The 21,450-nt window shown below is 40.0% G+C and overlaps 8 protein-coding genes across 13 annotated transcripts; 3 read left to right on the plus strand and 5 right to left on the minus strand.

Moving 5' to 3' along the window:
• The first annotated feature begins 42 nt into the window (after nucleotides 1-42).
• On the plus strand, nucleotides 43-3,644 carry LOC124188854 (gamma-tubulin complex component 3-like). Of its 2 annotated transcripts, XM_046581765.1 has the most exons (13): nucleotides 43-197; nucleotides 301-482; nucleotides 543-674; nucleotides 736-838; nucleotides 907-1,025; nucleotides 1,088-1,244; nucleotides 1,315-1,875; nucleotides 1,937-2,111; nucleotides 2,175-2,515; nucleotides 2,575-2,795; nucleotides 2,853-2,957; nucleotides 3,026-3,103; nucleotides 3,182-3,644. In XM_046581765.1, the coding sequence occupies exons 1-13, from the start codon at nucleotides 122-124 to the stop codon at nucleotides 3,359-3,361; spliced, it is 2,430 nt and encodes an 809-aa protein (XP_046437721.1). In that variant the 5' UTR covers nucleotides 43-121; the 3' UTR covers nucleotides 3,362-3,644. The 2 variants fall into 2 exon arrangements, with proteins under 2 accessions (XP_046437721.1, XP_046437720.1); XM_046581764.1 differs by having other exon boundaries at nucleotides 301-674.
• LOC124188861 lies at nucleotides 3,428-5,520 on the minus strand. Its single transcript, XM_046581774.1, has 5 exons — nucleotides 5,381-5,520; nucleotides 4,608-4,705; nucleotides 4,335-4,529; nucleotides 4,068-4,270; nucleotides 3,428-3,978 (listed from the first exon to the last, which is right to left on the minus strand). The coding sequence occupies exons 2-5, from the start codon at nucleotides 4,702-4,704 to the stop codon at nucleotides 3,823-3,825; spliced, it is 651 nt and encodes a 216-aa protein (XP_046437730.1). The 5' UTR covers nucleotide 4,705; nucleotides 5,381-5,520; the 3' UTR covers nucleotides 3,428-3,822.
• A 4,124-nt stretch (nucleotides 5,521-9,644) lies between these two features.
• Nucleotides 9,645-11,951, minus strand: LOC124188857 (inositol hexakisphosphate kinase 3-like). Its single transcript, XM_046581768.1, has 5 exons — nucleotides 11,765-11,951; nucleotides 11,438-11,694; nucleotides 11,075-11,377; nucleotides 10,855-11,008; nucleotides 9,645-10,785 (listed from the first exon to the last, which is right to left on the minus strand). Exons 1-5 carry the CDS (start codon nucleotides 11,819-11,821, stop codon nucleotides 10,396-10,398), a joined length of 1,161 nt encoding a protein of 386 aa, XP_046437724.1. The 5' UTR covers nucleotides 11,822-11,951; the 3' UTR covers nucleotides 9,645-10,395.
• A 416-nt stretch (nucleotides 11,952-12,367) lies between these two features.
• LOC124188859 (ribonuclease H1-like) lies at nucleotides 12,368-13,847 on the plus strand. Of its 2 annotated transcripts, none has more exons than XM_046581771.1 (5): nucleotides 12,368-12,595; nucleotides 12,744-13,208; nucleotides 13,282-13,379; nucleotides 13,443-13,615; nucleotides 13,671-13,847. In XM_046581771.1, the coding sequence occupies exons 2-5, from the start codon at nucleotides 12,769-12,771 to the stop codon at nucleotides 13,749-13,751; spliced, it is 792 nt and encodes a 263-aa protein (XP_046437727.1). In that variant the 5' UTR covers nucleotides 12,368-12,595; nucleotides 12,744-12,768; the 3' UTR covers nucleotides 13,752-13,847. The 2 variants fall into 2 exon arrangements, with proteins under 2 accessions (XP_046437727.1, XP_046437728.1); XM_046581772.1 differs by having other exon boundaries at nucleotides 12,383-12,537.
• A 33-nt stretch (nucleotides 13,848-13,880) lies between these two features.
• On the minus strand, nucleotides 13,881-16,184 carry LOC124188856 (28S rRNA (cytosine-C(5))-methyltransferase-like). Its single transcript, XM_046581767.1, has 7 exons — nucleotides 15,910-16,184; nucleotides 15,572-15,848; nucleotides 14,911-15,167; nucleotides 14,736-14,854; nucleotides 14,496-14,668; nucleotides 14,294-14,427; nucleotides 13,881-14,233 (listed from the first exon to the last, which is right to left on the minus strand). Exons 1-7 carry the CDS (start codon nucleotides 16,054-16,056, stop codon nucleotides 13,991-13,993), a joined length of 1,350 nt encoding a protein of 449 aa, XP_046437723.1. The 5' UTR covers nucleotides 16,057-16,184; the 3' UTR covers nucleotides 13,881-13,990.
• A 299-nt stretch (nucleotides 16,185-16,483) lies between these two features.
• Nucleotides 16,484-17,914, minus strand: LOC124188858. Its single transcript, XM_046581770.1, has 3 exons — nucleotides 17,551-17,914; nucleotides 17,318-17,410; nucleotides 16,484-17,252 (listed from the first exon to the last, which is right to left on the minus strand). Exons 1-3 carry the CDS (start codon nucleotides 17,825-17,827, stop codon nucleotides 16,537-16,539), a joined length of 1,086 nt encoding a protein of 361 aa, XP_046437726.1. The 5' UTR covers nucleotides 17,828-17,914; the 3' UTR covers nucleotides 16,484-16,536.
• Nucleotides 17,915-18,288: 374 nt separating this feature from the next.
• On the plus strand, nucleotides 18,289-20,083 carry LOC124188865 (zinc finger CCCH domain-containing protein 10-like). Of its 2 annotated transcripts, none has more exons than XM_046581780.1 (2): nucleotides 18,289-18,561; nucleotides 18,613-20,083. In XM_046581780.1, exons 1-2 carry the CDS (start codon nucleotides 18,460-18,462, stop codon nucleotides 19,822-19,824), a joined length of 1,314 nt encoding a protein of 437 aa, XP_046437736.1. In that variant the 5' UTR covers nucleotides 18,289-18,459; the 3' UTR covers nucleotides 19,825-20,083. The 2 variants fall into 2 exon arrangements, with proteins under 2 accessions (XP_046437736.1, XP_046437737.1); XM_046581781.1 differs by having other exon boundaries at nucleotides 18,313-18,561; nucleotides 18,605-20,083.
• Nucleotides 20,084-20,097: 14 nt separating this feature from the next.
• LOC124188866 (dephospho-CoA kinase-like) lies at nucleotides 20,098-21,379 on the minus strand. 3 transcript variants are annotated; one of them, XM_046581785.1, is made up of 6 exons: nucleotides 21,227-21,334; nucleotides 21,084-21,165; nucleotides 20,915-21,003; nucleotides 20,638-20,841; nucleotides 20,482-20,569; nucleotides 20,098-20,422 (listed from the first exon to the last, which is right to left on the minus strand). In XM_046581785.1, coding segments are annotated over exons 2-6 (681 nt in total). In that variant the 5' UTR covers nucleotides 21,086-21,165; nucleotides 21,227-21,334; the 3' UTR covers nucleotides 20,098-20,124. The 3 variants fall into 3 exon arrangements, with proteins under 3 accessions (XP_046437741.1, XP_046437740.1, XP_046437739.1); XM_046581784.1 differs by lacking the exon at nucleotides 21,084-21,165 and having other exon boundaries at nucleotides 21,227-21,379; XM_046581783.1 differs by having other exon boundaries at nucleotides 21,084-21,314.
• Nucleotides 21,380-21,450: the final 71 nt, after the last annotated feature.

Genomic DNA, 21,450 nt, shown 5'->3' on the forward strand with positions numbered 1-21,450 from the left:
CATCTAACGATGAGTTTAAAAACCACCAACGGAGTCCAAGAAAGCAGTAGACTCTTTTTTGAATTTTGTTTATAAAAAAAATACGACAACAGGTCAACAGTTTGTTTGACAAAATTCAATTATGGATGAAAATACAATTCCAGCTCTCGTCGAGAAACTCTGCAGATCTTTGAGCAGTGGAAAGTCTTCAGAAACTAGTATTCAAAGAGCAGTTTTTATTTAATGCTAGCTATTATCAAAATAGCTTGATTTTGTTGTGTGTTCAGTTCTGACAGTACTTTTTTTCTGGGTTACTCGTAGGTAAAGAATATGAAACAAAATACAAACTCGCGCTTCAGTTGCTGTCGTCCCAACATTTATCATCCCAAACCCATGAAACAGAGTTTTCCATTGTCCAAAGTATCAAGAAACTTCTGGGTACTAAGGAACGCTATCAAGATGCTAGGAAGTTTGATGAACTTTATGCCCGGCTAACTGCTAGTGTAAGTGACAACCATCAACATAAATTTTATTTAAATATTAATTGTTTACATCTTCTTCAGTCCATCCTTAAAAACAGAAAAGCTGTTTTGGAATTGATGTACTACTTGGCTCTGAATCCTCCTTCAGCAGCTAATGAACCTGTAGTTCGTCATTCTTTCACACTACCATCATTGGCATCATTTACTACTGATGTAGGACTGAGTTTAAAGAAAGAGATCTTGCACATTTAATCAAAATTTTCTTTGTTTTTAGACCACAACAATGGTCAAGACACCTAAGAATACAGAAATTCCTTATTCTCCTCTAATTTCTCTTTCATCAAGCAAGAAAAGTGCACCACAAACAACACTTTATGGTACATACTCTTAGCTTATAACACACATAGTTCAGAAATTAGCAATCTCACTTTTGTTCATTTTACAGGTCATTCAGATGTCTCCAACCAAGTGTTACTTAGAGAAATCCTGTATGCCTTCCAGGGAATACAAGGACAAGTGTTCCAGTGGGATGCAACCCATGAAAATCTTCACCTTAAATCAACTGTAACTATATACAAACAGCTGTTCTACACATTTATTTTTAATTTTTCCCATTTCCTATTAAGGTAAAATTACCAAAAGCTCTGAAGCAGATGGTACTCAGTTTGGTGGAGTTGGGCTGGCTATTCTACAAAGTTCAAAAGTATTGTGAATCCCCAAAAACGGAATCCACATGTGGGTTAGCCGCGAGGGCTTTCGCCGCCGCTTTACAAGAAGAATTGAGTCAGTAAATCTTGAATGGAGCCCTTTATTAAACTATTACAAAAACATTTGTGTTGACGTATTGTTTCAGGTGAGTACTACAGACTGCTAGCAGTTCTTCAATCGCAGATGGAAGTACACACTGCTAGAACAGGTGATAGCGTTGGAGTCGAGACGCAAGGCTTAACATTCCAGAGGCTGCTAGTATGGACGAAAGAACCTAAAGCCAGGATGAAACTTTTGGCCGCTTTGGTGGAAGCGTGCCATGGTCAACGAGGCGGAGCTTTGGCTTCAGTTATTCACTCTTTCGTTTTACAAGGCAACGCCACCTTGAAAACTGTCGTGTTGAAAATTCTCGTCCAAGTGTGTCGTCCGTTATACGAGATGTTGATGCTTTGGACGTTCGAGGGCGAACTCCGCGATCCTTATGGCGAATTCTTCATCGGCGTGAACCTGGCTGTCGATCCCGGCAGTTTATGGAATGACAAGTATTATGAACGATCAATCATGGTGCCTAATTTCTTCACTCAAGAGCAAGGCCATCAAGTGGCCACCACCGGAAAAAGTATTTGCTTCCTGCGCGAGATTTGCCTGGATAAAAGCCCCATACCGGGATTGAACCAGATTCGTCGTACAGCTGAAGAACGTAGCGGTATGAAATGATTTCCTGAGACATCTACTTCATTTTCATTGAAATATTTCCTTTCATTTAGAATCGTTGCTTTCCTTGGATTGGGAGTCCATAGAAGAAGCTTACAGTACTGCATCTCAGTACTTGCTGCAAGTCTTGCTGGACCGCTATCACATCAAACTCCACTTGTGCGCCCTTCGTCAGTATCTGTTACTTGGCCAGGGAGATTTTGTCAATCATCTGATGAAACTTGTCGAGTAAACTCCAATTTTATTTACTTTTTGTCAAAACACTAATCATGGAATTATTATTTTTTAAAGGCCCGAGCTGGACAAGCCTGCCAACACACGAATGAGCCGTTTGTTGGCGTCCATTCTCGACAAGTGCATTCGCTGCACCAACAGCCAGTACGACGATGCGGATGTTTTGAAACGACTTGATGTGCGCATCAGCGAACCGTCGCAAGGTGACAGCGGATGGGATGTCTTTAGTCTCGACTACAAAGTAGACGGACCGCTAGGAACTATTCTCACACCTGAAGTAAAAACTCGTTACGAGACTCTCTTTTACGCCCTTTGGCGTTCGAAGCGCATGGAATGGATCATGTCCAAATTGCGCCATCAACAGCTAACGGAAGGACGGCAGCTGAGGGGCTTATTAGGTTGGAATTCTGATTTGATTTATAAAAAGAAGTTTAACGACTAAAAAGTGTGATTGCAGAGGTTCAAGGAGTCTTGCATCAAGCCCAGTTGCTGCTCTCCGAAATGATTCATTTCGCCCAGGAAATGTCGCATTACCTGTCGTTCGAGGTGGTGGCTTGCGCCTGGGAGCAGCTCAGCGTCGCCTTACGCAATTCAAAAACCATGGATCAACTCTTGACGGCCCACGAACACTTTTTGCAGACGGTGACCAGCCGTGCGCTCCTCGACGAAGAATCAAAGGTAGAAATAGTTAGATTTTATTGGATTCCAATGAATCTATAATTCATTATGTTCCAGGATATACGGGATCATTTGAGGGGCATCCATGAAGCCATGTTGCAATTCAGCCAAATTCAAGAGCGACTTTTCTCAGCCGCCATACTCGAAGTTGAAAAACGACAGGTAAACCAAAATCAACAGGTTGCAGATTTGGGGTTCTAGTTCAACTGTTGAATGTCTTTTGCCTACAGGGGAAATCCAAATCGACCATTGAGTCTTTCCTGCCGAGCATTAAAGCCAAATTGTGTGCCATCAGCGCCTCTTACCAGGTAAAGTGCACATAAAACGTACAGTAAAAATGGTCATTGCATTTCGGGTTTTACATTTTTATGGTTTCCCACACACAGAACTTTGTGCAGACGTTTCTGTTCATGCTGTCGTCTCATTCCGACCCCAATCTACAAGGTCTTGGCGTCCGTTTGGATTTTAACGAATGCTACCAGCGTAAAGACTCCCGGTTGAGCATGTCTTTGACATTCTCCTACCGAAGAATGACTACTTGGTCTTTCCCTTCTCAACAGCACTAAAGATGGCGACAATAAATTGCATCTTTTCTATCCATCCACTCTTTTTGTGCCAACAACTTGACTCTGTTTAAGGTAACAAAAGAATGTATTGCGTGGCCGGGAAGAGACATAAGAAAATGTTACGCTTTTTTTGTGTGTGTGGTGGTGTGTTTGTGTGTGTAATCTTCTGATAATAACTGGGGTTTTGGATGAGGGACGGGGGTGGGGTAGAAGACAAAATAAGGGAGGGAGAAGAGCAGCAATACGGTCGGGTCGTCAGAGACCCTGAATGTGTTTGCGTGAACATTGATTGCAAAAAGGTCTGGCTGTATGTACATCGCCATGTGAACCGTTGCGCAGCATTACGGCCATTAATGAATGAGTGTTTTTTTTTTCTTTTTTCTTCGTAATTTAAATGCTTATTCGAAAATAAACGAGTTGTTAAAAAAAATTCCAATCAAACGAGGCGTTTGTCGAAATGTTTAGAGGGGGACCTCTGGGTTGCGGGAGCGGACAAAGTTGAGCAATTGCTCGCTGTCTTCGCAGATGAAGGGTTTCTCGTGGCTGCAAGCGACGTCGTGCCACTTGATGCCATCGTTGTAGAAGTTGTTCAAGATGGCCAAGCAAGGCTCACCCTCCTGTTTGGAAAAGATGATTTCCAATTTGAATTGGTTAATATTATATAGAAAGAAAGGAGATCAGGTCAATAGGAAGTTATATATCTTACGTCATCTTCGCGGTTGTCGGGCTGAGGACGACCATCTCCACCGGTGTTGGACCAATCTCCCAAAGCGCGTTGATCGGTGGGTGGGACCTTAGCCTCAGAGCCGGACCAGAACCATCCGTTGACGATGGTTGGCTGCAAATCGGCGCGGTTGCATCCGTCAAAGTCGCATTTGCGGCCGCTGGTCCAGATGTACTTGACGCCATCTGATTTCACACAGTCATTCATTATTTGTTACATAATATTAAAGAAACGGTTTGCCCAACTTACAGCGAGCCAACTGCTGCTTGATGAACTCGTTCTCTTGGAGGGTCTCCAAGCTGACGGCGTCCATGCAATGGCGACGGCAGACGTTACGGGCGTCGAGCCAATCGACTTCCAAAGAGGCGGTGGCAGGGTGCAGCCAGCTGAAGAAGTAGTTGTGAGTGTTGCCAAGAGGATCGGTCCACAGGGCGTGTTTAACACCTGGAAAAAAAAAATAATTAGAAAATCTTAGTTATAACCAAAGTGGGGGTGAAAATTGGGATTAACTAAATAACTTACGTTTGGCACAAGACTTGGGGTCGGGTAGAGCCAAGACTCGTTGGGCGGTGACGGCAGTCAAGCCGCAAACGATCATGAACAATGTCTGCAGCAACATTCTGCAAATACGACAACGGAGATGAAAAAGAGGAAATCAATTAAAATCGGGAGGGTAGTGAAGCAACGATTCGAGTTGGGTTGCGGTTGGAGGTGAAGTGAGCGACATCGGCGAGCGTCCGCCACTAGACCTATTCCCTGCCCCCCTCCTAGTTGAGCCCATGCCAAATGAACAGAGAAGACAACAACAACGATACAGGAAAGCTGTGTGAGTAGAGGTCGAGGTCGAGAGTTCATTGAACTAGCAGCTTAGGATGGAAGCGCAGAAGAGAATATCCGGGTGCATGTCTACCTGTCCCACCTCTTATTAGCCCGGAGGAGGTGATGAGAAGGGAAGGAATAAAGGAGCAGAAAGGGCAGCCTTTAACTCTTGACCCACAAAGAAAACTGGCTCCCCTGCCTTTCGTCAGCGCGGTCATGTCACCTGAATGTCAATGAACTTTGCGCAAAACAACACCCATCCCCCCCCCCCCATCTACTTATTTTTAAAGTTAGATGCCTATCGTCTTAATTTTCTCATCGCAAAATAAGCAAAAAGTCGAAGACCCCCAATTTAACCAGAAAAATAAAATCAGCAGGAAATTTTAAAATGCGATGAGTTGAAATTCAATTTGAAAAATTCTACGAATTTAAATCAAACCCAAATAAAATGAGAATAAAAAATAAGAAATATTTACCTTGTGATCGAGAAGTGTCTTCAGAAAATCAAATGGTGTGTTTGTTTGTTTCTGGCTTGTTATTGTGGAGCACTTGCTTTGGCTGCTCCTGTCTGAGGTATGATCAGCAAATGACGCCGTCCGCAGGTATTTATGCTCGCACCGGGACGAGACGGGAACGCTCGTGAGGTTTCGTGTGTGTGTGCTGCGCGCGTTCGGTCGAGGGCGGGATGATACACACAAGAGGTGGTGTGGCGGTGGTTTTTTTTTTTCTTTTCTTTTCTTTCTTTTGGTGAACAAAGAGGAGGGAAACCTGCCCGCAAGAAGGACTCTGACCCACATTCCGTCTCCAGGTCTCTTATTTTTTATTTCATTAACTTCTTCTTCTTATCCTTAAAAGAGTTCTCAGAGTTTTGTCAGCAGGACTGGAAGAAAAGGACCAGCAATCTCTCGTGCGCAATTCAGGTGTAACCCACATTGAAGAGATTCCAATGCGGAATCGGCGGCAATAAATTTATTACCCGCTTGAATTTAGGGGGGAAATGTCGCCAATTTTAAAAAGAACCGGATTTCGTGAATAATCTATAGAAGAAAAAAGAATCTTTAACCATTAGACGTGGTGCAGCATTCTTCCAACAGATGTTTTTTTTTTCTTTCTTTTGAATTCCAATTCGAGTTGATCATGAAACTAACAGTAAACCCGGTAGTCGAGTTATTTGAATTATTCTGCCGACCCCTGACTTTTGCATCAGGAAACAACCAGAAGCCAAACTCCCAAAAACTAAAATTTTTCTTCTTTCTTTCTTTCTTTCTTCAGATGACCTTTGAGCGAGCGCAGAGAGAAATAACATTTCGATTCCCATAAAAATGGCTTGGTTGCATTTACGGGATGGCGTTGCCCTCTTGATGCTTTCGTGTAAACGAGAAAACGTTCGACTAGATATAATTTTGGGGTTTTCGGTGCCAACCAGTTGGTTCGTTCAGGTTCCTTTGATCCTTCGACGAGGTCGCCTGGTTTAAGGTCAACAATCGAATCTAAAAAAATTGTTAATGCGTTTTTATTTATACACACTCAATTGCGGAACTGTGAAATGAATGTGAACGGACCGAAAATGTGTAACCTTCACATATCTCCTAGTTCACCTCCCTCCACCCAAATTTTCATTCTTTTGTTGGTTGGAGATGCATTGAAATTCTATCGTGCGATGGATAAAAAAGAAGAAAAAAGGTTTTTTTAAAAGGAACTAACGGGACTGTTGGGCAGCACCACCTCACCCCATCTTTCGGTATACACAGCGCATTTTGCTGGCCGAGCTCGGCCGAGTTCCACTACCTCACAGCGCCTTATACGGCAAAGGTGATATATCTCCTTTATTTATCTCTTTAAAAGAATTAAATCTCTTTCAACGGGAATACCGAACGTCGTGTATGCCAGTACAGTTTTTTTCCCCCCCATCTTCTTCTTATCATTTGTTGACCTGCGTGAATAGGAGAAGAGGAGGAGGAGTAGGAAGAGAATTTTCGTGTTATTGTGGCCGACCCTGTCAACTTCACAACCTACTTTAAGGTTTTGGTTGAAAAACAAAAATCTTAATGCTGAGCTGTTCGGATCCTGTTTTCCTTTAACGTTTTAATGCACATCCAACAGTTGAGGCTTATCTTGACAATAGACCATTAAGACGTTTCTCCAATATATAAAGAAAAGGATTCTGCTGGCAGGATTAAAACATTTTCGGAGGGGAATCAAAGAAAAAGTCGTGAGGCGGGAAAAGTGTGTGCGCTGCCGGGGTTGAAAGGACGAACGAAATATAAAATGTCGATTTGAAAAGCCAAAGAGAACCTTTTCTCCTTTCTTTTGTGAAAGAAAATCGCTTTCTCCGACGTCTGTAACCGCCTAGCTAATTGGCCGGTAATAAGACACGCACACATGTAGTACACGTCTGTAGGGTGAAAGGTGTGTTTAAGGTAGAGTGGCGTGAATCAAAGGAAAACAAGAATGAGACGGATGTACTACTGTCTCGTGAAAGTTGGGCGCGTTCATTATTACGTTTCTCTTTCTCCTTCCCCCCATCTCTACATGTCTGGCTGCCAAACTCTTTTGTTTGACGTTTCCTCTGCCCTCTTTTGAAAGCACAATGTCGAGAGTCAAATTTTCCTTTTCGAACTCACGAACTCATCACCATCACCATCCCGCCGCCGTAGGTGACTATAATACTACCACCGGTGAAAATATCTAAGACAAAATAACCTCCCCTTCTGTTTCGGATGCCCTCCAGAGAAGAGAAAGGAAATCTCTTTTCTCTCTCTCTTACTTAAAGCTTGGATATTTTCACTTCATTTATTGACGCGGATAGCAACTCGACAGAATGTCGGTAAGATGTTTGCGACTTTCACCCGAACAAAAATGATTTGTTTGCCATTTTTATTTGGGATAATGATGGGAGAGAGAGTCTCAGCCATTCGTTAGACTCGAATGAATTTCGTAAAATTCCACGCGAAATCTTTAAAGGAAAACCCCAAGCAGTCGATGGGAAATTACTTAATTTATCGCTCTCCGACAGTCAGTGATCGATACTCCGATTGAATACACGATCGAATAGAGCAGAAAAAAGAAATTTCCCCGCTGATTTCGACAGGACTTTTGCGGCTTTTACCAGGCCAACAATCGGAACCAGATGTGTCTCTCCGTCATTACGGAGAAAATGACGGAAAAAGAGACAAAAAGCAAATCTGAGAAAAAAGAAGAACAAAGAATTGTTTTCTGGGGTTTTTGAGGTTTACGCCATTAATGTTTGAATGACAGAACAGTCTATATAATAACATGCGCTTCTTTTGTCTACTGTAGGTACTCTACGACGTAGTAACGACTTTATATAGGCCAGTGTACCAAAAGTTTAAAAAACGTGTTCCCTATTTAAGTAGAGAAAAACCATGAATATACATATAGATATGTTCTGGGTTTTTCTCTTCGGCATGTTTGTTGTTTGTGTTATTTTTTTCTCCGCACAAGGGCCAGTTCGTTGACCTTGGACTCAGTCCTTAAACACAGACCTACAGTCCTATACACGCACAATTCGTTATTTTTCTAACTGGAAGAAGGAAGTGAAGGAAAAAACCATGTCAGCCTACCTTTGTTTAAAATAAGAAGAAGGTTCTTATTCCATAAATAGTTTGCAAGTGTTGTTCATTAAGCAGCTGTCACATTAACCGAACAATCAAGGAGCGCATAGACCGTAATGGCCGAAAAAAAAAGAAACGTACGTGCATTGTTGAATGAACACGATTTGTAGTCGTTCTGGTACGTGCAACTTTTCAAATGGGCCTCGTCATCCTCCGAAAAAGAAGGAAATGACTGTTTAAAAGAGTAATGCACGAAGGGCTACATCGTTTCCTGAATACTTGTTCAAACATCTTTTCGCCAATCACGTCTCGTTCATGTAACTCGTCACGCATTGGCAATTATTAGTTCCGCCAACGTCCAAAACGATATTAGACTTTCACTTCGATTTTTGAACAAAAAATTTGTGTTTCCTATGTACGAGTCATTCCCCCCTAATTCATCCGCATTCGGTTAGCTGAAATTGTGCAACGAATGCGGAAAGAAACGGTCGTAAAGTTTACGTCATCCATCAGCGTAACTTGAACACCAGTCAGCAAAATTCTACAGATCCCGGCTGATTTGGCCGGCATGAAACGGAAGATGATGGCATTCTTGCGGCATCAAATGGGATTTCGAGGTATCCGCTTCCACCGATTCATGATCGATCGAAGCTACACCGGAAGTAGTTGGCGTGGCTGACACTGTTTAACGCGACTGCCTATATCTCTATGGAGGGCATATACGCTGTTAAGTGAGTGTATAAAAAAGGAAAAGAACGGTAAGACAATGCGGTTTGTACGGTTTGAAAAATGCCAAATGGCGCAGTACCGTTGCACCCACCTCTTCTTCTCTAACTAATTGCCCTCCGGTCTATTACGTCTAGAACATGTTATCCCGTCGAATCGTGAATTCTACTTCTAACGGAGCCGTGCGTACTGGTGCACTTATAATAATGATTACCATTTTTTTTTTGTTGTTCTTACCAATTTCGAAGCTTTTCCTATTACTTTCCAATCTTCTTCTTCTTCTTCTTCCAACGGCGGCGGTTTCTGATGTCGAATTTACGAGGTTATAACCACTTCGCCCCGTACAGCTCAGCAAATACAGTTACTTTGTGCGTTTCCATCTGTGTCTTCCAAGTTCAAAAGAATAGGAAAATTGTAGAGTCGAACTGAAAAACCGAAATGAAAAGAAAAAAACAATGTATTCGGTTTCTGGCTTAAAAAGAAATATGATAAACCATGACTGCAACATTAGTGGAACGATACCGTTTTTTTTGTTTTGTTTTTTAAGTAAGACCATGATAGCAAATATGCAAGCGTTGGTGTTCTGTTTTTTTTTTTTGGTTTTTTTAAACTTTCCCAATTTAATAAATTCAGAGTAGAGAAGAAATAACGACTCACTAAATCACCGGTTCCTCAATCAGAAAATGTTTTCGCCTGATCTCCATAAGTGTCGCCGCAGCAGCAAAGCAGTTTTTTTGTTTCTACTCACTAAAACAAGTGGAATGATGATGGGGGAAATGATAACTTCTTCATTCTTCCTTCCTTCCCTAGATAGACGAGAACTACCCCGATGGCAAATATTGGGAGAAGATTATTAAGACATAAAAGCAAAGAGAGTTCCGGAAGAAGGAAAAACAACAAAATAATAAGAAAAAGAAGCAGACTAGCATTTCTCTTAAAAAATCCAAACAAAAAACATGTTCTCCCCGATACCGTGTCAGCCGCGCAGAACTTGGCTGGGCCAAAAGAACAATATCAAATGACGTGCGGACAGGTGGTGGTGGTGGCTGCGAGACGAAGCGGGCGAAACCGTTTTACATAACCGTCAGAACTGGAAGCACCCCTTATTTTCTTTTTCCCATTTCTCTTTGAATCCTCCATCGTTAGATTTCTTTCTTTGTTTTATTATTATTTTGCAAATGCTATTCGCTTCATTCTTCTTTTGAGAGCTCTTCAATCAAGTCGACGAGACTTTTCAATCCGAAAATAAAACCGTCGTCCGGTCCCGTGTACACCTGTGACTCGGCCGTCATGTCTCGTTGGGTGGCGTGTGCGAAATCAATAATACGCACGTCAATTTCACTCGGCTGACCATCCAGGCCGTCGTAGATGATCAGCAACGAGCTGGTGAAGAGCCGGTAAGAGTCCAGCTGGTTGATAACGGCCAACAACCTGTTCAACCGATCCAACAGAGGCAGAAAGATGTCGGTTCGTAGACGTTCACCGTTGTGGAAGAACTGCGTCAACGAACTGCGGAGACCATCGTCTGTCAATGATCGGCCATAGTATTTATTACGGCACAAATACTTGTTGGTTGTAACCTTCAAAACGACGTGAATAGAATATGCTAAAGGCAAACCAACGATCTGGTCCAACAAACTTGAATTTACCTGAAAGACTTGCATACCGCACAGCCGGATTCCCAGTGAACCTGAAGTAGAATTCTCAACTTTCAGACTCTGACTACGGCGTTTGGATTCCGGAGCGTCATCTCCGTACTGTCGAGTTCCCATTTTGACATCCAAAACACAAGGTCGTTTCCGTCTGTTTCAAACATATTTTGATTGGCTTTAAATGAAGTCCAAGAAACGTCAACTGAATGTAAGTTACCTCCAAGTGAGATTTTCCAGGAGAAGGAACTCAAAGGACGGCAAATTTTCGAAATGGCACTGTGAATGGCTCTGCTGGGAGTGGGTGGATTCCTCGTCTAGCCCAAGCATTTTGGCTATGTGTCCCCTGTGGCAGTGCAGGATCCAAGGATTGTGACTATGACTTGGCCTCCTTTCGATAGAATGCTCCACACATGGTGAAGAACTTACTGGAGTCATACTAGTATCATCTTCAAAAATATCTTCATCACTGGAGGTCTCCACACACTCAATATCGATGCATATACCGTGATGCCATTTTATTCTGTTAACACGAATGAGAAACATGAATCTGATCATTGACCACAAAATTGTGAGTTGTTACCTGTGTTTGACTGGCATAGTTCCTTCATGAGCAACATAACCTGCAGGAGGGAAGGTGGTCAGGGTGAGATAGCCACCAGCATCCTCGTTGCAAGTCACCTGAATTGTTCCACGGTACTGGGCAGTAAATGGAGCAAGAATTTCTGGCAAGTTTTCATAGAAGGCCTTTTCTCTGACAAGTAATGGTTTTCCGACCGTGGCTTCATCGAGGCACAGCATCGACGAGTGGCCGCCGACTTGGTGCACGAATGGCTCCAGCTGATGTCCACCATCATCATACCAAATAAGTGCTGTTGATCTATATTTTGACGGACAATCGAAATCTTACCTTGAGCGAGACTTGAGGAGCGACTTTAGACTCCTCATTGGAACATGGAGAATCCATCGGCTACTTTTTAATCCGTAGGAAAACAAACTAAATAATAACCATGAGAAGCATAAACTGTATCAAGGAACGACTTTCTTCTAATGTGTCGAGCCCGTTGCCTAGCAACAGTCGTACAGACGAAATCCACTTTTCATCCAATTTTTCAAAAATTTGAATCCATTTGCATTTCAATAAATACCGGATGACTTTTACGCTCATCTTAGGCCTACTGTTATTATAGTTTAGTAGTAGTTTTCGACCGAAAAATATTACGAATTCTTAGCAAAGCGAGCGAATGATATCCTACGGTTTAGTTACAAATTTTTGAGTCCATTTTCTTCTTTCATCCACGGTTCAACGCTATAAAAAAATATAAATCAATTAAATTCGCAATCGTAATTCGTAAGGGTTACAAATCAGTTAACATAGTTTTCTTAAATATTTTTTTACGTAAATAGTTGAATTATTAATTTCTTACATTAAACATTATTCTCAATAGTCAATATAACGTGTTTAAAATTTCCATGTTAATTTTTTTAGAGGAAAATGTATTAAAAGTGGGGATTTACCAACATCGAACAATATGACAGTCCGTGAAAAATACGTATGAGCGGAATTATAGAAATTATAGGTCAACACTAGATTGCAAGCCCAGTGATCAGAGTAATTTGATTCGTAGTAAAAACTTTACTCGTGTATGGAGCACTTTGACTTAGAGTCGAAGACAAAACAAAGTAAGTCTTAAGTCAAGAAAGTTTTTCAAAGTGGAATAGCAGCAATTTTCCCTCGGTGGTAAGTGATGTCTTTGTTTATAAAGGGTAACAACTAACAACTGAGTATTCAAGTTAATAATTATGTTTTTTCTCATTAGCAGATTTAGATATTCGATTTTAATACCTTTGATATTTATTCCCTAAATACCTGTTTTTTTAATGCTTAGGGTCGTATTAACGTAAACACTAGAGATGGAACTGTATCAATTTAGTTCGCAAAAAGTTCGTGATTTTGCCGAGGACATTGACCACACCTTTGCCCAGAGGTTCGGTGGAAGTAGCAATAGGGACTGGGGTTTTAAGCTCTTTCGCCGACAAATTAAGAAGTGGACTCTTCTTGATGGCTTGAATCAGGAAGTCTATGATGAATTGAATATTAACCTAAAACACGATAACGAAGATATTACCTGGACTGAATTAGTGGAAGGTGTCCAAGACGCAGAATGGGCATTGTCTCTACGATGTAGACAATCGCATAGATTTGGTTCAAGGACTAGCCCTAACAACGAGGGGAGATTTATAGTTGATCAAGATGGAAACGTGATCGTATACACCGATGGGGCATGTCTTAGAAATGGCCAACCGGGTGCCCAAGCCGGTATCGGCGTCTGGTTTGATTACGACCATCCGTTGTAAGTAAAAGTATCAAAATTTTTCTTTTAGTAGTATGTTTATAAATATTTGAATTTTTCTTAAAAATTACAGAAACGTTAGTAAACCATTAAATCCCACAGATCCTGCGACAAACAACGTTGCCGAAATAAAAGCAGTCATTGAAGCTTTAAAAATAGTCAAATTCTACGGTACGTCTTGATAATATTTCACAAAATTTAACTTATTTCTATTTTAGTTCCTTACTTAACTAGGTGTTGAGAAATTGGCAATTCACACCGATTCCATGTACTTAATCAATTCTATTACAAACTGGATTTTCTCATGGTTGTCAAGCGACTGGCGTAAGAGAGATGGCGAGCCGATAAAGCACAAGATTCAGTATAGAGAATTGCTGAGGATGATGGAAGACGTCGATATTGAATGGGTAACTCCAAGTCAATATTTTAAAATTATTTATTTTACCTTGCGTTTCCATCCAGGTCTACGTAAGGGGTCACGGGAACCACGCAGGTAATATCGAGGCTGACCATTTGGCTCGGCAAGGGGCCCAACAATATTGAGACGACGATTTCCTACTTTAAAATTACCGCAATGTGTAGTGGGTTTGTTAATTTTCTCATATGTTAATAAACTATTAATGTAGCGGCTTAACAAAAGTAAAATTATTGAGATTCTCGCTTCATTTTCAATTTCGAGGTGAAAGTTGGCTGTATTTTAAAAGTCGAAACTCTAGAAAGAGAACAGGTAAATTTTCTCAGTGAACATAGAGATATTTTTTCGCAGATTAACCTACTCAACCTTAACTTTCTCCCATTCGAACGAATAGAGCAATAAAAAATCCATTCGTCAAGTCTTTTTCAGCTTCAGCTCTAACGCATTTAAGGCCTATTATGTCATCTGGTGGGTTATCATAACTGTTTGTTCCCCGTCTCGGCCACCAAGGCAATGCTTCATCCAAACGAAACGAGTTCCCGATTTTTGAAAGGACTTGTCTAACGACAGCTTCGTTCTCCTCTTCATGAATCGAGCAGGTAGAATATACCTATAAATAAATACGCTAAATTACTAGAACATAATAGACCAATTTTCTATGAAATATTACGATTCGTTCAACGGAAGGGAAAGTAGCAGCGTGTTCCACTAGCCGTGACTGCAAGGAACTCAATCGTTTCAGACGAAGTTCCAAACTAGCTCCTTCTTCCGGCTTTCTTTTCGGGTCCAATCGGTTGACAATTCCTAACAAACAAAATCGAAAGTTCTCTCACTACTGAAATAGCGCTGCATAGACTTATGTAAAGTCATACCTGTTCCCGAACAGGACGGATCGACTAGGATGTATTTCACGTCTTGGTAATCAGATGGATCAAGGTTGAGGAAATCGGCCCGCTGAACTGAAACCTTTGATGCGCGAGCGTTTGATACGGTTTGACGCAAAGTATTGCATCGCTTGGCATCTCGTTCGATTGCAATGATGGAACTGCGATTTGACAACACCAAACTCAAACGTAAAACTGAATTGAAATGAGATATCATTGATTGCTTACCTTTGGTTATTGGATAGAGCTGCTAACAGGGAAGTCTTCATTCCAGGGGCAGAGCAAGCGTCGATCATCTTGCCGTAAAATGGTTTGGTCTGTAATGCCACTGCTGACAAACAACTTGCCTTAAGAATTCGAGTAAAATTATGACTCCAAACAGTTTCAATTAATATAGACATACTTTATCTTGAAGTAGAATAGATCCATTTCTCAGGAAATCGTGATTATGGAATTGTGCACTTGAGGGGAAAACCAATAAGAAATCCAGATGAAAATCCATAATGAATTCATTTTCACTGAGACTTTTAACTCGTTCGATGAAACCTTCGTAGCCGGTCTTTTTCTTTGATTTTACTTGCTTCCATCCTTCTGCAATCAACTTAGTGCAGACCTTTTCGGTGGTGGACACGAGCGTGTTGACACGAACATATCGCGGAGCTGAAAAATAAATAAGATAAAAGTTTGGTTTTCTTTCCAGAATATTGTATTGGTGAGCATGGACTTGGCAAGCAATTTAATCTTGTTTAGGAGGTTTAGGAGGTTTATCTTCTTGGAATGCTTTGTATATGTAAGCGGCTATGACCAATTGAACCATTATGACTGCTGCAATGACAGCATATATATAGCTCTCTGAAGATGGAATTCCATAATATTTATCAAGAAGATAAATTGTGGCAAAATAAGAAGCAATGGGAAGGGTGAACATTGCAGCACTAAATAGGAACAAGGTGCAAAGAGCAGAGGATGGACTGTGGTACTCAGTCTGGTAAAATCCCTTGTTCGGCTTAGGCTCCATGTTTCAATACTGAAAATACAAAATAAAACAGATTGGATTAACCTACCTGAAATTTGGTGAATAGAATCTTTGTCTTCCTGTGAATTCATGCCGTCTAATGCCTGTCTGAGATCATTTTCTAACTCTAGAATTATCCTGATGGCCCGAGCATTTTCAGGTTTCAAGTACCCTTTTCCCCAAAGCAACTCTGTGATCAATATCCTGGCCAAGTGGGGATCGAAGGGTTGCACATTTTGGAGACCTGCTGTGTTGTTAACTAGCTCATCCAATTCAATCTGATGTTTACAACTCTCTGCAACCAAAGCATATAGAGGTTTGACATCCTAAAACGATTTCCAAATTAAAAGACGGCACCTATGCTAACGTGAGAGAAGAATCACTTACACGAAAACCGGACGAGTAGATTAAATTCTTGAGACTTCCTTTCCTCTCTTCAGCTGATTTTAAGATTCGGGCCGCTTTTCGGTAGATTTCAGGGACAGTAACACGTTTTGATCGAGTCTGCTGTGATGGATTAACTCTAACGTCCATTTAGAATATATCACGTGTTCATAAACCTTCACGTGAGTTACCAATAGGAAACGGGTGATTGGATGACTAAAGCTAAAGTACAGACGTGAAGACTGCCATCACTTTTGCCCGGGCATAAGCGGTGCTTAAGTTTGTCGCTAGAGGCCGAAGCCGAACACAAGCTTCCCGCCATCAGAGCTATAGACTCCTGGTCGCTTCTCCCTATCCCGGTTATAGGGTAAAAGTAGTCCTATGTGGAAACTTTAAAAAGCGCCTCTAGTGAGTGGGCAGCTACTACGGGGGTTCTTACCTTTCTAAGTGTCCTCACATTCATAAATTATACAGTTTGGTTGTATAACAAAAAATATGTAATGATATGGTACGTTTTATTCTTAGTTACTTTGAATTTTATTCTCTTTCGTATTACTAGTTTAGTTACAAATGTGAATGCATTCATACGAATCATTTATTAAATACAATGTTTCATAAATACAGAGGAAGCTACGCAAATTTTGCCAATTTCTTCTCAGCTAACTTAGATTTCTTCTTTTTCTTCTTTGAAATTGGTATTTTTACTTCCATTTTACTTAACCTCTGAGATAGGTATTTCTTCAAATAAAGACATTGAACGCAAACTCTGTTCTTTTCCGAAATGGTTCTGCAAAATTTCGATCTTAACACACCAGCTGTCGAGTCCAATGTACCAGAAAGACGCGATGGAAAATTAACATTTCTGAACCTTTCTTGAGGAATGCCAGAACAAATTTTTCGATTGTTGAAATCCATTATCAATTGCGATATATCTTCAATTGTTGTGAAATGGTTCGACAGAGCAGTAGTGCTTGATGGAATGATCTTTCCGTTGACATAATACATTACTTCTTGTTTGTTTTGAAACCTTACCATTTTTACATTAAAATTTCCATTTGGTAGTTGATCCATCGAGATGCAATAAATCATTAGTTTGATTTGATCAAAAGACCACATCCAATTCTTTGGTACTTTTGATAAAGTTACTAGTGACTGAAAAGTCACAAAATTAGACTTGAAATTAGTAAAGGTTGCTTCCATGGAAGGTGATGCAACTGTCGAATCTTCAATGACAACAGCAACATTTTCTTTGATTGAATCAGGAAGTGGATCAAAAATTGCTCCTTCAGCAGCCTGGTGAATGTTGATTGATTCTTGAATAGTAGAGGTAGCTTCCATGGAGGGTGCTAGAAGATTCAATTTAAAGCAATTGTTCTTCAAAACAAAATATAAAGAGAACTATTATCAATACCTGTACTGTCACATTTTTTTTTCTTTGGCGTAGTAGGTATTTTGTCTACTTTTGGTCGTTTCCTTACTGATGCATTGCTAGCATTTGCTTTCACTACAAAATATTTTCAAGAATTTTGTTATTTAATATTAAACAAAAATAACATTTTGCATTGCTTGTTACTAGAAGTAGTAAAATCAAAATGGTTCGGTTTCTGTGCATTATAGATTGTACAGGAAATATAATCTTAATACCATTTAACAGAAAATGTTTGGGAATTGCTCCAGCATTAAGAATCCACCGTTTGTAAGGATGGAACACGTTCAGAATTTCAATCCCTGTTTTAAAGTCACTTTCGTCAAAATGACGGGAGCAAATACGTGAGGTGCTCGTCAAATTACTACACGGGATTAGTTCTTGCCATTTTGATAATGAAGTTTTAGGAATTGCAAACAGGGCAATCTCATTTTCTTTTTGTTTTCCTTTGTAATATGTTGATTGACAACCAGAAACAGCACACCTGGCAACCATTTTTACATAAAATACGGATACTTAGATAGGCTTTATTCACATAATACACGAAGATGGCCGCCGAAATCATTCATTGCAAGTCAACATCTTATCACTAGATGGCTCTTTTAACGTTTCCACTTCACAACTTCTGACAGGCTCCGCCCTAAAATCTCTGAAAATTGGAATACTTAACTTTTACCCTAAAACCGGGATAGGGATAGGGAAGCCAACACAGTTACACAGCCGAGAAGCGACCAAGAGTCTATAGCTCTTCCGCCATTGGCTTTGGGCCTTTGGCGATTGGTTATGCGGGAAAATACAACATGAGAAATATTCATTTTTAGCCATTAATTTTCTGCTCCTCTTCGTGAAACTCTGTGAATTATTTTATTCACGCATCACGCTCGATAATTAAAAGAGTTATTTTGCGCCCTCCCCAATTTGCAACGATGCATTTGTTGTTGTTTCTCGTCTGTCTGTCACAGCGCACCTAGCGGCAGGGCATGTAATTATATATCGTGCTCGACTGCTCTCGTGTATCGTGTTTTATGTGCGACTCGATCACTCGAACAATGCTTTGTTGTTAATAGATTTTTTAATATTCCTATCCTACAAGCATAAATCTGTGTTTGGAAATCTTTTTGATTAAAATGGAAGACTACAAGACTGGAACAAACTCACCAAGTAGGCTTATTCAGCAAGAGACTATTGGAATGCCTGAAGATGTCTGCCGGGATTTTCTACGCAATGTGGTAATGCGCTGTATATCATTGTATAGCATACAAATCTAATTAGATTTTTAGTGTACTAGAGGCAGTCGTTGTAAATTCAAACACCCTAGATGTGAAGAAGAAACCAAGATAGTGAATCCCATCCGACCCAGTTGTATGGTGTTCTGCCATGATTTCCAGAACACCATATGCACCAGAATAAATTGCAAATTTGTTCATCGATCTCGTCAAGATGAAGACTACTACAAGCTCACAGGAGAACTTCCAAAACTCATCCCTGAATTTACTTCAAAAGGTAGTCGTGCTGCAATGGATAACATTTCAGAAGGTGAAGTACCCCTTTGCAAAGATTTTTTAAAACGTGAGTGTCAACGGGGAAAAAAATGCAAGTTTCTACATGTATCTGAATCAAGAGTACAACAAAGTGGAAGTGAAGAATATGACATTCCAGATGCCAAGAGACATCACCATGAAGATGACCAACTTGAGTATGGTTCAAGAATAGGAGAAAGAATTATTGCTAGCCCTTCATCTGTTCAATGTTCACATTGTAAACCAATGCTAAACTTTCACCCAAAATCCCATTCCATGTGTGTTCATATGAATGGTTCAAATCAATTAGAATTATGTGTTCTTCATGAAGAAAATTTACTTTTAAGGAAGAAAGTTCAAGAATTGAAAAAACAAGTTGGCGATCTTTTGGCTACAAATGAGTTTTTGTTGGAACAAAATGCCCATTTTAGGATTCAAGGAAAATTTTCAACATCAACCAGTGTTGCTACTGTTAGTTTACCAACTGTAACTTTGGCTAGCTCCGTCACAGTCCCGGTTACTACTTCCGTAACAGCATTAGGCCCTTTGGGTTCTTTGTCATCAGTTCAAACTGTTCAAGCATTGGCTACTTTACCCTTGGTGACTACCCAATCTCGATCTACTTTGACTGCATCGATACCTTTTGCCACTTCTGTCCCTCTCACTCAGCCATCTCCGTTAGCGACGACAATAGCTACCACGTTAGGAATCGCCCCTGTGACCATAAATCAGACGACGGCTTTAGCTACTCAAAATCCATCGCTATCAGCGGCTACTGCAACTGTAACATTAACCCCAACTATCAATGCTGCAGCGCTGCAGCTTCAAGGACCACATCTCTCGAACTCAGCATTGGCATTTAGTGCCTCTAATGGAGGATCGCTTGTATCCTACCCAATTATGACACAAAGTATCTTGGCTCCATCCGGGCTTAGGTCTACACATTGTGGCGTGGCTGATTTGTACCGTTGATGCGGACGTCCATGTGGTAGTCTATTAGTTTCTTTCCTCTTTCTTTGTGTCTTGCAATTTCAAGAAACGCTATTAATTAAGCAGAAATTCTCTAATTAATTTATCCTCACTTTCAGTTTTCTTATATATAACATGGCTTGAGAAATTGTATCTTTTTCTTCATAATTGTAATATCCAACTTTTGAAAAATATCTTAGTGTTGAATGTCTCATCTTGATTTATTACCACTTTGATGTATTAATAAACATTTTATAAGGAATGCAACTTCGAAAAGACTATTGATTTTCTATTCAATTCCCTTTATCTTGTTAGTAGCTTGTACACCAAAAAAAATAGTAAGCCACATATACAGAAAAATATGATTAGGCAGGTTGCCAGATAAATTCGGACTTGCACATGATGATTTGAAGCCTGAAAGTAAGACACAATTTTCTCCACTTGTTTTCTTGTTTCACCAAAAGTTGCTGAATTGTCAACTACAAAATCTGATCTTTCACACTTCAATGAAAGAGACATCTGTGAAGAAATTCTTTGGTTTGCTTCAGTTTCAGTGTAATCATCTCTTTCCATCAGCCTTTTCAGTTGAGTTTTTTGGTCACTAAAAAAATTTTAAGAAACTAAGCTTATTATGAAACATAATAAGATAGAGAAAATTACCATGAAACTGTTATTATCTTATGAAGAAATGGCAGCAAAGTTCCAGTTTCAAATAGAAGGGGTATGTCAAGTATAACAAACTTGTGACCTAAATGAAGTAATTGTCAGATAGATTATAGATAACAAAACAATCCTTTATAATGAAATAATACAAACCTTCAAAAAAATATTTTATTACTGCCCAAAACATCATCTTTTGTATTTTTGGGTGTGTAATTTTGTTTAGTATCTTTCTTTTGTTGTTATCAGCAAAAATAATTTTCCCAAGTGCCTCTCTGTTTAACTGACCATCTTCAAGGAACACATCATTTCCAAATGCCTTGTGAATTTCATTCCAAGCTTTCTGCCCAGGTTTTACAACTGTAAAATGCACAACAAGTATTAATGAACAATCTAGACTACTCCACCAGTGAAATTATAATTTTGTTTTTACTGAGACGAGCAAAGACATCTGCATCAATCACTGGAATTTGTTTTTCCTTGAAAATATTGGCAGTTGTAGATTTTCCACTAGCAATACCCCTGTTTAATTGTCCATTTAAATTGATTATTTCTGATTATTCATGTAAAATTAAATAGTTCTTATTGTAAAGTTTCAGCACATTTCAGGGTGTTCTGATATCCATGAAAAATAAAATAATAAGCCTATGGAAAAATGGATGATGGATAAACCTAGAAATGTACCTGAAATTTCCATTGCAAACTTAGATGTTATTATTTAGTAAACGAATTAACTCATATTCACCCTGTGAGACCAATTAAAAACATTCTCAAGTACGATTTGTTTTGGTTTGATTCAGATTGTCAAATGTCAATGGTCATAAACAATAGCCTACTTAACTATAACAGGCCGGCTATCCTATCATCCATAACCTTTTCCATCCATCCTCTCCTGCCCAACGAAGCGGACAGGAGAGAGCGCATCTTGTGGTCAAAATCTCATAACTATATGCATAGCTACGGGTCAAT

Source organism: Daphnia pulex, chromosome 2 (genome assembly GCF_021134715.1).
Source record: "Daphnia pulex isolate KAP4 chromosome 2, ASM2113471v1".
Classification (NCBI taxonomy): Eukaryota; Metazoa; Arthropoda; class Branchiopoda; order Diplostraca; family Daphniidae; genus Daphnia; species Daphnia pulex.

Excerpts from the sequence above, each read along its gene's own strand:
- LOC124188854 (XM_046581764.1), top strand. The coding sequence starts at position 122 with ATGGATGAAAATACAATTCCAGCTCTCGTCGAGAAACTCTGCAGATCT. Across the intron at positions 198-300 it reads TGGAAAGTCTTCAGAAACTA|GTAAAGAATATGAAACAAAA; the intron begins GTATTCAAAGAG and ends GGTTACTCGTAG. Across the intron at positions 675-735 it reads TGGCATCATTTACTACTGAT|ACCACAACAATGGTCAAGAC; the intron begins GTAGGACTGAGT and ends CTTTGTTTTTAG.
- LOC124188861 (XM_046581774.1), bottom strand. The coding sequence starts at position 4,704 with ATGTTGCTGCAGACATTGTTCATGATCGTTTGCGGCTTGACTGCCGTC. Across the intron at positions 4,271-4,334 it reads CAAGCAGCAGTTGGCTCGCT|ATGGCGTCAAGTACATCTGG; the intron begins GTAAGTTGGGCA and ends GTGTGAAATCAG. Across the intron at positions 3,979-4,067 it reads CCGACAACCGCGAAGATGAC|GAGGGTGAGCCTTGCTTGGC; the intron begins GTAAGATATATA and ends TTTTCCAAACAG.
- LOC124188857 (XM_046581768.1), bottom strand. The coding sequence starts at position 11,821 with ATGGATTCTCCATGTTCCAATGAGGAGTCTAAAGTCGCTCCTCAAGTC. Across the intron at positions 11,695-11,764 it reads CTCCTCAAGTCTCGCTCAAG|CTGGAGCCATTCGTGCACCA; the intron begins GTAAGATTTCGA and ends GGTGGACATCAG. Across the intron at positions 11,378-11,437 it reads ACTATGCCAGTCAAACACAG|AATAAAATGGCATCACGGTA; the intron begins GTAACAACTCAC and ends TCGTGTTAACAG.
- LOC124188859 (XM_046581771.1), top strand. The coding sequence starts at position 12,769 with ATGGAACTGTATCAATTTAGTTCGCAAAAAGTTCGTGATTTTGCCGAG. Across the intron at positions 13,380-13,442 it reads AAAAATAGTCAAATTCTACG|GTGTTGAGAAATTGGCAATT; the intron begins GTACGTCTTGAT and ends TTACTTAACTAG. Across the intron at positions 13,616-13,670 it reads AAGACGTCGATATTGAATGG|GTCTACGTAAGGGGTCACGG; the intron begins GTAACTCCAAGT and ends GTTTCCATCCAG.
- LOC124188856 (XM_046581767.1), bottom strand. The coding sequence starts at position 16,056 with ATGGACGTTAGAGTTAATCCATCACAGCAGACTCGATCAAAACGTGTT. Across the intron at positions 15,168-15,571 it reads TTCTATTCACCAAATTTCAG|CTCCGCGATATGTTCGTGTC; the intron begins GTAGGTTAATCC and ends TTTATTTTTCAG. Across the intron at positions 14,428-14,495 it reads TCCGTCCTGTTCGGGAACAG|GAATTGTCAACCGATTGGAC; the intron begins GTATGACTTTAC and ends TTTGTTTGTTAG.
- LOC124188858 (XM_046581770.1), bottom strand. The coding sequence starts at position 17,827 with ATGGTTGCCAGGTGTGCTGTTTCTGGTTGTCAATCAACATATTACAAA. Across the intron at positions 17,411-17,550 it reads CAAACATTTTCTGTTAAATG|TGAAAGCAAATGCTAGCAAT; the intron begins GTATTAAGATTA and ends AATATTTTGTAG. Across the intron at positions 17,253-17,317 it reads AAAAAAATGTGACAGTACAG|CACCCTCCATGGAAGCTACC; the intron begins GTATTGATAATA and ends TGAATCTTCTAG.
- LOC124188865 (XM_046581780.1), top strand. The coding sequence starts at position 18,460 with ATGGAAGACTACAAGACTGGAACAAACTCACCAAGTAGGCTTATTCAG. Across the intron at positions 18,562-18,612 it reads GGGATTTTCTACGCAATGTG|TGTACTAGAGGCAGTCGTTG; the intron begins GTAATGCGCTGT and ends TTAGATTTTTAG.
- LOC124188866 (XM_046581783.1), bottom strand. The coding sequence starts at position 21,178 with ATGGAAATTTCAGGTACATTTCTAGGTTTATCCATCATCCATTTTTCC. Across the intron at positions 21,004-21,083 it reads ATATCAGAACACCCTGAAAT|GGGTATTGCTAGTGGAAAAT; the intron begins GTGCTGAAACTT and ends ACAATTAAACAG. Across the intron at positions 20,842-20,914 it reads AGATGTCTTTGCTCGTCTCA|TTGTAAAACCTGGGCAGAAA; the intron begins GTAAAAACAAAA and ends TGCATTTTACAG.